General features: G+C 29.2%; 1 protein-coding gene across 1 annotated transcript; it reads right to left on the reverse strand.

Annotated features, from left to right (window-relative positions):
• Positions 1 to 2,903: 2,903 nt before the first annotated feature.
• LOC114421010 (5-amino-6-(5-phospho-D-ribitylamino)uracil phosphatase, chloroplastic-like) lies at positions 2,904 to 4,744 on the reverse strand. Its single transcript, XM_028386756.1, has one exon. It carries the CDS (start codon positions 4,222 to 4,224, stop codon positions 3,091 to 3,093), a length of 1,134 nt encoding a protein of 377 aa, XP_028242557.1. The 5' UTR covers positions 4,225 to 4,744; the 3' UTR covers positions 2,904 to 3,090.
• Positions 4,745 to 12,646: the final 7,902 nt, after the last annotated feature.

The raw sequence follows: 12,646 nt of genomic DNA on the forward strand, positions 1-12,646 counted from the left end.
TTAAATTAAAGGTAGATGTAAGATACACTGTTTGGTTTAGAAAATAAGTTAAGGAGAGACAGTTTAGGTTAAAAAGTAAACGCTGAGAAAGAGAAAGTGAAAAGATTTGTAAATTTCATATAAGATGAAGAGAGAGAACGAAAAAGAAAAGAAAATTCTCCATTTGTTTGATAAAAAATATTTTCCCCTTAGTTATACCTTTAAAATAAATGAATTATATAATATTATATAGATATTCTTGTAATATTTTATTTATTTACTTTTATATAATTTTACTTGATCAAATTAAATAAATATTTATTTATTTATGCACACATTGCATAATATTTATGCACATGCTAAAATATAATATCATGTGCATGTTTATTTATAGAATTTAATTTTCATTGATTATTAGTATTAAAAAATTTATATTGTTAGTTAATTAAAAATTATTATAAATATGATTATAAAAATAGTTAATTAGTTAATATAAAAATCGAAAATTTGACTTTATAGTACTATATAAATTTATGATTAGGTGAAAGTATTTTTTTTACAATACATTTAAATTCTTGTTTATAAGAAGAAAAAAATGACCTCTTACGATAAATTTATGATATCAGAATGTTTACCTTAAAAAAAATCCCAAGTACAGTCTCTCTAATTTGGACATACTTAATCTTATCCCGCAAACACTGACTTGCATGTAAAAAATCCTACAAGTATTCCATTGAATTTTTGTCTATGCTAATCATCAAAGATTCCTTTCAAATATTCAATCGTCTTATATTGACACAGAACAAATTCTTTATTTCTTTTCCTAGTGTTAATTTAAACGTCAAGTTATTTTAGTTCTCTAATTCTAATATTTGTTTCAATCTAGTCTTTTATTTCACTTCATTTCTATTTATTTTCTTAGTTTTAATTTAATCATCAAGTTATTAATTTCACCTAGATAAAAAAAAATTGTTGTAGTTAAAGAAAAAGGCTACTACATTTTTAACGATAAAATAGATGAAATGAAATATAAAAAAATAGTAAGAACACGCCTAAAACAAAAAATAAAACTAAATGAGCAAAATGGTAATTTTACTAAAAACATTTATAGATTGGTCTAGAATGTAAGTGCACATGAAAGCCATCGCAGATCAATTCGTTTAATAACTTCAATAACTTCGAATGGTGGAGATTGAGTGGGGTCAATCCATATATCCGTTGTTGACCTTTAGAAAATGAGTGCCTCTAACCCTCTATCACATTTTGGTTTGTCAGCTTTTGTGCGAGTTGCCTCTAGAGGCAGAACATACATTGAAATTTATTGAAGGCATCAATCTCTCAACATATGTTATTTAATACACATGAACTTGAAGATCAACTTAATCTAATTATGCTATTAAAACAGGAACCTTTACAACCCCCAAAGCACGTTTGATAGGCAACGTTCCAAAGGTTCTTTTGAAAGCAACTTCTAAAATTATACGAGTATTTTTTTTTAATACATTCACATCAGCTATCAGATACTTAGTGTATGTTCGAAAACATTTAATTGAGGTTGAAGGAGGAGTGTATACTCAAAGAAGGGGTAGATCATTGGAGCTGGAAGGGAGAGCATCAGGGAAGGTACACGCTAAGATCACCATATAAAATACTGATGAACTTACAGATGACTGAAGAGGAAGGTATTGATTGGTGTAATCTGTGGAACTGCTATGTGCCAGCAAAGGTTACAACTTTCGTGTGGAAATTGCTACAAAATAGGATTCCTACGAAAGATAATCTAGCTCAAAGAGGGGTTATTCAGCAAGGAGATAAAATGTAGGGGATGCTACCAACAAACAGAGGATGCAGTTATTTTACACATGTAGATGGTTCTCAGAAATATGGAGAGCAATGTTCTCATGGCTGGGTATTTCAATTTTCAACAGTAACGCATAATGAGGTAAAGCAAAAAAAATTACAATTTAAAGGCACTCTCAAACAAATGAAGTTGAAGCAGAAAATAGGAATGGTAATTTGGTTTGCAACTCAGTGGGCAGTATGGAATGCAAGAAATCAAAACATTTTTGAAGCAACAGTTTTAGAGAAGGAACGTATAGTGGAAAGTGCCAAGCTGCAGTCATGGAAATGGTTGAAGGTTAGGAGAAAGAGTTTTGTGTACTCATTTATTAATTGGTGCAGTAATCCGCTGGAATGTATTAGTAGTTGTGGTTCATGATCATAGCATGAGATTATGTACATTTATGTTATGAGAAAAATAGATTTGCTTTGGTGCTTTTGTAAGAGTAAGCGGTATGTGTATTTAGAAGCATAGGCACTTCTGTAATGTTTGATTGTGGAGCTGGTCTTTAAAACATAACTTGTGTTTTGGAAGCTAGTCCTCAATTTTATAATAAAGGTTTTTGCTTGTGAAAAAAAAAGATAAAAATAAACAATTATTATTTTTTAGATAAACTGAACTAAATACATTCACTGTAACTTGTTTCACAAATAACTCAGCTTAAAACAAAGCTAGTTCATATTGTGCTAAAAAGGCTCAAATTATGCAATAGAAATTTTACTATTTTAGATCAATAAGCCACAAACCAGTTTTATGATTAACATTTATCCCCTTATTATGATTAACATTTTGGCCTTACTATACTTTAATCCCCCACAAACACAGCGGCATCCTTATAAATTCAAACAGAGGAAGAATGGTTTAAAATTAAGTCACTTGTGAGGTACAAATTACTCGAATTTTAGATATAACGCATCATTTGTGTTCATAAAAAAAACTCATTAGAAGGTTCCAACTTTCATGATTTTCCAAGATTTGGGGTTAGGGGATAATGTGTCACAAGATAAACTTGAAGGATCAAACGTAAAAATGACCTAAAGTTTATGAGGTAATTTGTATCCTATCTTATGGATGGAAACACCTGTAAATCAAATCTAAAAATTCGTGAATGTATATGAACAGAAAATTCATTAGTAGTAACATCAATGTTCAATGCATACCACTTATCATTTTTTCCCCATTTATTCTGTTTACCATATACACAAGTAACTAACCTGTAACTAATATCATCAACAATCAGATGAGTTCAATCAACTGTACATTTATAGGATTTACCAGAAATTTTCATCAAGTGATGATGTATCATGATCTTTTTCCACCTCCAGCTCCATCTCAGGCTCCACAGACCCAAATTCAGTCATTTCAATGTCTGCAAGATTCTTCAAATCAACCACTGAAAGCTCGTCAAGGCGCCTGACAACCAAGTCTGCAGCCCCAAGCTCATATACAGGATGCCTGCTAGCAACAGCCACACACTTCATCCGGGCTTCATGAGCAGCCTCCACTGTTAGATTGGAGTTACCAAACACAATGACCCTCTCAGGTATGAAGTTCAAAAGCTGTGCAGCATACACAAACATTTCTGGATCAGGCTTTCCCCTATGAACATCCTCTGCTGCTACAATAACACTGAAAGTGTCCTCAATCCCAATCTCCCCCATAGCAGACTCAAGAGCCTTTCTAGGCCGCGTGGAAACCAATGCCATTGGTATCTTATAATGCATCAAAACACTCACAAACTCCTTGGACCCAGACAAGAAACTATATATCCCACCCAGCAAAGCTTGGTAGATTTCTTCCTTTCTATTAGCCATTCTTCTCAGCTGTGCCGGATCCCTAGACCAACACAGCACTTCCGAAATCGCCTGTTCATTCTTCATGCCTTCTATTCTCTTGAGGATAAAAGCAGGAGGAGAGGGTTTGCCTTCTTCCTGAGAGAGTGCCAGCCAAGCCTGCTTCTCTAAATCGGGGTTGTCTTCAATTAGAACACCCTCCCACTCAAATATAGCACCCAACCAACCACATCCCATCCTCTCATGCCGGAGCAAGGGATTCCGAAGTGACAGCTTATCCGCCCTATTCGCCGGAGGCCACAAATCAGGCCTCTGATCAAATCCACGGTCAATCTTGTTATCCCTATTGGGCAATTTCTTTTCCCTATAAGCATGTGCTTCTCTTGTTAACTCCACAGCCAAGGCCTTAATTGATGAAAACACAAACCTATCCTGCTTATCAGATTTAGGCAAAGCCAGAGAAACCACAATCCTTCCCCCACCAAGAAACTCAGTTGTTGGGAACCGAACAGTATTCAAAGATTTGCGTTTAGCAGAAACATCCCTGGTTAAACTTCCACCACAAATTGGGCGGTGGCCAAGGAGTGAAGTTGCAGCAATTGATTCAACCATATTTTTTCCACTAACCTAATTGAATTGAGTTCCACAAAAAGGGAGGACCAATTATTGAATTGAATTGAATTCCAAAGAAACCAACCTATGTAATCAAAGATTCAATGCTGAAGAAAGAACTTCAACCCTTTTTGCATATTTCCGAAAACGACACCATCTTGCGGTAAAACGACACCGGCGAAAACGCAGCTTAATCGTCGTGAAAATATCGTCTTCTAGAAAACACAAGCATACCAATTACTCGAATCGCAAAATTAACTAACAAAACAATAAATAAAATGCGTAAAACAGAGTAGAGAAAGTGAACGCGAAAAAAGCGAGAGAAAAAGAAAAAAATGTAAAGAAAATAGTTGAAAAGAGAAAGAAGAATGAAGAAAGAGAAAGGAAGTGAAAAGAGAGAATCAGAAACTTGATGGGGACGAAGGGGAAAAGGAAAAAATGAACATGAATGAATCTTTCTCCTTCAAATTCTTTGGAGAAGCTTTTTCTATACGTTTCCTTTTTTATTCCGATTTTTTAAGATTGTGGCTTATAAATCAGGAAGGAAGGTTGGGTAAAGAAGGGAGAGAGAAAGCACGCACCTACAGTATCAAACATTGAAGAAGAAACTGTCCACGTTGGCAAAATCGTCGGCTATAATTGGCACACGTTTCGTCACAAAATAAGATCACATTTTAATAGTGAGTAACTGACGGTGTTCCTATCATTACCTTTTCTTTTCTTTTTTAGTTAAAAATTCTGGTAAAACGGTTCACACGCTGACAAGCTAACACTGTTTCCCCTTACGGCACTCAACCACAGTGTAAGAATAATTTCGAGGCTTAACCAATTATACTGTTAGTTTTTATTTTATTTTAATTATTTATATTTTTTAACATTTCATTATTTATTTAAGAGTCTTTCTATTTTTTATTTGTCAATTTTAATAAATAAATTAAAGGTACTCACGTCTTTATTATATTTATGTTAACTATTGATTAGATTTTTATAATAAGAACTTAATTTAAATAATTACAAAATTATTATAATTAAACCTGAGAAGGTCTAACTTTAATACAAAAAATAGTACGAAAAAGTTATAAATTTAAATTTTTCGCTTAAAAGTTAAATAAAAATAATCTATGCGAGAATTAACTAAACTGTACAATAGTACTACTATAACTTTAAATCCACTTTCTTGTTAAAAAAAAAAAGACACTTTTTTACATTAAAAAAACACTTAAAATCCACCGCAACATTTATAAATAATTTATATTTTTTATAAGTTTTATTATTTTATATTAAACTAGTATAATAATTTGTGTTTTGCACTAGTTTAAGGTTTACAATTTATAAATTTTATATTATTATAATTTTTAATTTATTTGTAAAGTCTTTTATTTTAAATATATATATATATATATATATATATATATATATCTTTATTTTTGTACATATGTGTATGTATGAATATGTATGCTTGCAAGTATATTTATAGGTATATGTTAAAAAAACATAAATTAAATTAAAAACAAACAAATTTGAACCAAATCATTATATTAAATATTAAAGTTATATTATAACAACTTAATTTATATATAATTAAATTTATTTAAATAATTTCAAATTACGCATACCTTTAAATTTTGATTACTATCTATTCATGTTTCATTAATAAGCAAGTAAAGTAAAAATTTATTTATTCTAGATACTCATTAAATTAACTATTTTTAATACATAAAAAAATGAAGTGCATATTTTTTATCATCTCTAATCATTATATTTATAACCTAAATTAATAGATAAATCAAGTAAAAGTTGAGAATTCAAAAATAAAATAATATTTTAGACAAAAAAATATGTTTTTAGTTCCTATACTTTTTATTGAATCTCATTTTTAGTTTCTAAATTTTCATATCTCTAATTTAGTCTCTAAAGTTTTAAGAAAAATTATTTTTAATTCTTCTTCACACAATCTTCACTAATGATGTTAACTTTTGCTTTAAGGTTACCAACTTATGCTCAATGTGACAAATTTGTGATAGGTGAGGGTATTATTTATTTTAGAAGAGAGTACCTTGTGGACTTGCATGTTAAATTTGTAATAGGTTAGGATACGTGATTTATGGACTTTCGAAAGGAGTATCTTTTGGACTTGAAAGTTAAATTTGCAATAGGTGAAGATATTATTTGTTTTAAGGAGCAAATGCTTCGATTACATGAATTTTTTGCAAAATGTTTAAGTACCAAAGTGGCACCATAAGAAAAAATATTTTTATATAAATCAAAGTGGCACCAAAGTACCACTATTACAAAGAATACATAACACTAGCAACCTAATTGTAGTAAATGGTTATAAAAAAAATTGCATCTCTCCAATTCTTGCATCTCCAAAACATTTTTCTGTTATATATAATTGTCACTTCTCGCTTTCAACAGCTACAACCTTTTTCCACACGCATATTCTTTTCATAATGGATGTGAAGAACAAGCTCAAATTTTGAACCACAGCTCATATGCAAGGACGAATATAAAGGGGGGCAACCATGGGCTTCTTTCTTTCTTTCATTATATATATAATAATTAATAATAAATATATTTTCCAGTAAAAATAAAATTAAATAATATACACTAGTTAGTATATAATAAGAGAAAAAATATATATAATGATAATGTAAAATATTTTGCACAATCATCTAATTATAATTTATCATATATAATAAATTTATTAATTTTTAAAATAATTATCTTAAAATAATTCAAAAAGTGATTTATGGTTGAATGAGGTGTATAAACATTAAACTCATATACTACTTCTAATATAAATAAATAAAATGATATATACTGATTAAAAATCTTACAATTAATATATGTTACACCACTAATTATATATTGATCTTTTTAAGACTGAAAAAAATACCAATCTTTTCAGTAATATATGTTGCCACTAATTACTACCATAATCTAACTCAAAGAGATATATTTTCTATGCTAATTATGCTTTGAGTATTATTATAAGTTTTATTTATTTAATTATTAACATTATATTATAAACATATTTATATAAATTTTATATAATTGTTAAGAAATTTGATGACTTTTAATTATTATTATACTTAATACGTTTGTTGCTTTTTTTTATGTTATGAGATTATTATTGTGAGACCAGTTTAATTGTTATTGTGCTTATAAGACAAAAAAAGTCTTCCAAAACATGAAAAAAAAATATTTGAGTTATAAAGTATAAACACAAGTAATTGTTTCTTTTATCATTTGAAAAGGAAACAATTTTAATTTTATCTGTAAAACTAATAATTTTTTTTATAAAAGTCATTATTTAATATGGTCTTCTAGATCTGTCACTGCTCTTGGGGTGCAGATGTAGCTTTTGAAAGTTAAGATTTAATGTGTTTGAGATAGCCATTTTAGTAAGTTCTTTTAAAAAAGATCAATTTCCCACATCATTATAATTATTTTCTAAAAAAAAAGCATTATTTGCCACATTGGACACAAGTTAAAACAGGTAGTGAAGTTTTTGTAAGAAAGGATTAATTTTTTTTTAAGTTTAGTGACTAAATTAATAGATATGAAAGTTTAAGGACTAAAGATTTTATGAAAATATAAGGACTAAAAATATATATTTTTTCTAATATCTTTATATTATATAACAAATAAATACATATAATATTTTTATATTATATATCAATTATTCATAATCATAATTACAAATTTTGTTCCGTGTGTGCCCGTCAAATTTTAACACTACTATAAAGAGGATGCATAAATCATTTTTTCTTGGAAGTAACATGTAACAAATGAAAATGGAGAAAAATCATTACTTACGGAGAACACTCTTTGTAACACATATAAAATTGAAAAAATAATACATTAGAAAGTAATGAAAAATGAAAGACACAAAACAAAAGGAAAGAAATAAAAATTAGACAAAGAAACAAAGATATAAAGGGATGAATAAAAAATCAATTCAAAATTTAAAATAGAAACTAAATTCAATTCAAATAATTATTAAATAATCAAACAGATATTTTTTTCTGAGTTTCTCTAACCGAAAAGATGGAAAACATTGATTACATATGATGATTTGAAATAATTAGAATTCAGTATTTAATTGTTGGATTATTTATAATTAACAAATAACAAGCACATTCCATAATACAAATCAATTTTTTATTAATTAATTATAATACATTTTTCAAATAAATATTTTCATATTAATAAATATATTAATAATTTTATCAGAATATTAATTATTAAAAAATTATATATGAAAATATATTTACATTTTTATTATTATAAATATAACCATCACAAAATTATTATCTAACAAATATATGAAAAAAATTATTTTTAATATTTTAAAATAAATTAAATTTATAAATATATTTTTAAATACAATCTAAATCATAAAAAAATGGTTTAAAGTATAAGAGAATATAATTATAAAAACTTGAGTTATAAAAAATCTTAAATTATACTTTTTAATGACTAATAACTTTATTTATATTTAAATTCGATTTGTAATTGAATTAAATTATTACAAATCATCAAATGATGACACATGTCATTCAATCTTGAGAAGTTGTCTAATTTCAACACGTGTCATCCAAATCTATTTTTGGATTCTCAAAATTAGTATTATAGATTTATTGAAAAAAATAATTTATTTTATATGTGATAAGAGTTGTTTTTATGAGAAAAAAAAATAGTTTTTAACTTATTTTATAATAATTTATAGAAATTTTATTTTATTTATGAAAATGATTTGTAATTTTCAATTTATTTGAATATTTTTACTAAATTTTATTAAAAATGATTTTATTATTTCAAATAATTTACTCAATGTATTTCAAAACTTGCAATAACTCTTTCTTTTATTAGGTTGTCTTAAATTTTACTTTGATTGTAGGTATCAATATTTAATTTGATTTAGAGTGTGTTTGGATGAGGGAATTTAAAATTCTGATAAATTTTAAATTTTAAGAATTTCAAATACTTCAATTGAAATTCTTTTATTTTCAAAATTTTGTGTTTGGATAAAAAAAATTGTGAGGGTGAAAGAAAATGAATGCAAAAAGAAGAGAAGATATGACTTGTGTACTTCCAAAGAGAAGAATATTGATGCGACATGGGGTCGCAAGGAAACCGGGACACAACAGAGTATACCACCATACTCGACCACAACATTCAACGGTGCAAGACATGGCCCAGGCTCTCCGCGCCAACGAGCATCTCCACCGCGTGATAGACAGCGACGCTGCGCGAGTTTAAACGGTGTTTCTTGAAGAAAAAGATCATTGACGTGAGTTAGAGAACAAGATTTTAAGAACTTTTAGGTGGAAGAGAGGATGAATGTTATAAAAGAAATACACAAACATTTTTTAAGGTTATTCTATCAAGAATATAATTTCAATTTATCATCTTTTAGAAGGAAATTAAAATTCAACATTTTTAGTTGTTTAAATTTTTTTTAAAATTCCAAAAATTTAAATTTTTCATAAAAAAAATCCAAACAATGAATTTTAGATCAAAGAAATTTAAATTCTCTAATAAATTACTTTTCTCAATTAAAATTCTCTATTCAAACACACTAACTCATGAAATTGTATGCTAAGATTATTTGTTTGAGATACTTTCAAACTTCATAGGTTTTAGTGAATGATTAACTTACTATAAGGGCGTAAGTCGTAAAGGTGGAGTAGTTAATGGTCAGACTCATGAGAAAATAGGAAAAGTTTTTCTTTTATTAGTAAACCTTAATGGTTAGTTTTTGTTAGTTGAAAAAAATAGAATTCATGATTTATTTTTATTTTTTTAATTAATCATTCAAGTGAATCAAGTGATAATAATCCATGTATAATTTGGGTAAAATACACATGACCTGTATTTCGTTCTTCATTACAACTTAACCTGCGATGGTGTGCGAAGTAACATTGTTATCTAAAACCCTCTACTCTGTTGGGTACGTCCTCAGCTAATCTAAGTCCACAACCCCCGGGCGACTCCCATTTGTAGAATATATGTCTAGGGTAAAATGTTTCAGTAGTTGATTATTTGTAATTAATGTTTTACTTTAACCATTATCTTTCACTTAACGTTCGTTCTTCAATGACTGAGTTATAGCCACCAAGGGGTGTTCCTCTTGTCTGACCTTCTATTGCCACTGATCCAAATGGTTGAACCTTCTTTCTTTCAAATGGATTGTATTAATATACCACTCTAGTCCGAGTGGTTCGTTTACACCCTTCATTCACTAAAAAAATATTTCCTTTTCCCCTTGGTAGAAAGGTGATGATTCTTCCTCATTTGATCGAGGGGGCCTCCTAGCATTTTCTTAATAATTTTTTTAGAGTTGAACAAAACCTTTCTTTTTCTTTTTCTTTTGTATCCCTCTTTATAAAACCTTTCATAAGGAGTTCGTGATCTCACATTGCCTTAGTAACCTAGGAAACCTCTTTACAGGTTACATAATCATTGTAAGTCAAGGCTGTTATCCAGGCTTTACCCATCTACTCTATGATGACCAATAAAATTCCAAGGGGAGTTATTTATAATATTGAGAAAGCAGAGCGATCTTTTATTTGGGGAGACCAAGAGGGAAGGAAAGAAAATGCATGCTATAGGCTGGAATTTAATGACTCTGCCTAAAGCTTATGGAGGGGTGGCTATGTGTAATCTCAAACATATGAATTCTGCTTGTTTGATGAAGTTAGGGTGGTCTCTCAGAAATAATGGGAACAATTTATGGTGTCAGGTTCTTGGAGGAAAATATGCAAGACAAGATTTGTCTAAAAATGCTTTGGTAGTCAAGCCTCAAGATTTCCCCCATTTAGAAAGCTGTAGTTGGGATTTGGCCTAATTTGGTGGAAGGGGAAATTTGGGCCATTGGGGATGGTAGGCTGGTGGATGTTTGGGACAACATTTGGATCGGTAATGGTGTGAGATTAGCAAGTGCTGGTTTAAACATTGCTCAACAATTCCTGAACACCAAAGTCAAGGACCTGGTGGGAGAGATGGGCCTTGGAGTTCAAATTTACTGCAACAGATGTTCTCTAATGAAATCATTGAGCTTATCAAACCGATCCTACCCCCCTCAGATCAGGTAGGTCCTGATAGAAGACTCTGGCCAGGAAACAGACAAGGTGAATTACAGTGACTAGTGCATACCAGAGGCTTATTGGGAGTAATTTTCAAGTGATTCTTTCCCATGTGTATTGTGAAGCTAATAAGGTGGCGGATGCCATTGCTAATAGGGGCATTGGTACGGAGGAGGAGTTTTTGTTGTATGAGCAACAACCAGATTTCTTGGACCTCTTGTTACTTAGGATGTTCTGGGATTTCAATCTCCCAGAGTTGTAGCCGTGTAGTTTTTCTTTGGGCTTAGTCCCCGATTAATCCCCCAAAAGGGTGTGACTCAAACATGATTGGAACCTAAGAGGTTCTACCTTATGTTATTAAAGGGATACCACTTTGGTAAGCAACTTGTATTTCCAATTTTTAACCTCATTTCAACTCAAAACTTTGCTAGTAATACATCCTTCAAACCAAATAATTGTTGCTCTATCGATTTTTACCATGATCATTTTATACCAATAGACAAAATTTGCCTAAAATTTCGACCCAAAACAAACTACCTTTTCACCTAATAGTCTATCATTGTTTTCTTCGTAATGAAATTTCATAAGATGCCTTGGAGTGTGATTAAAAACCTCAAAGCACAGTCTATTCATAATTAGAATTTCATTTCATATGATCATTTTTGTTTTTTTAAAAAAGTTTTACCCGATAACTTCGTTGAATAATATTACAAGTTGATTCTTGATTAGTATTTAACTGCAGTTAACGTATTTTAAAACCAACAAATGTTCCTACTGCAATTGATAAACAAATCTGGTCATTAATTAAGCAAATATTGTTTCCAATTACCTAAGCCAATAATGCACTAATACTATGTCAAAAGGCATTTCATCTTAATATTCCTCTAAATCCATAATGAACTTGGAGCTTTCAATAAATAAGAAAGAAATAAATACTAATTTAGTCTTTAAATTTCTAGCTCATTATCATGTTGGTTACTGTAAAGGAAAACTCAAATAAAATTATTACATGTAAGTAAATTAACTGTTATCGTTCTTAAATTTATGTTGTTATTATCACTTGAATCATAAACTTAGGATCAAAATAAGAAAAATGTTAATTTTAAAGACTTAAGGCGTGCTTAGATTATATATTTACTCTAATTTTCATTTACAAAAAATATCACATTCAATGTATATTGGGTTTTGTGTTACCGCATCTCAATCAGTAAAACAAATACATCTCTTTAAATGAAATTAAAAAATTTTCAGTTACTTATTAATTTTTTCTCAAAAAGAATAAATATTTAAATCAAATTAATGTTGTAAAAATTTGAGACCCCATACAG

The sequence above is a fragment of the Glycine soja genome, chromosome 8, assembly GCF_004193775.1.
Source record: "Glycine soja cultivar W05 chromosome 8, ASM419377v2, whole genome shotgun sequence".
Taxonomy (NCBI): Eukaryota; Viridiplantae; Streptophyta; class Magnoliopsida; order Fabales; family Fabaceae; genus Glycine; species Glycine soja.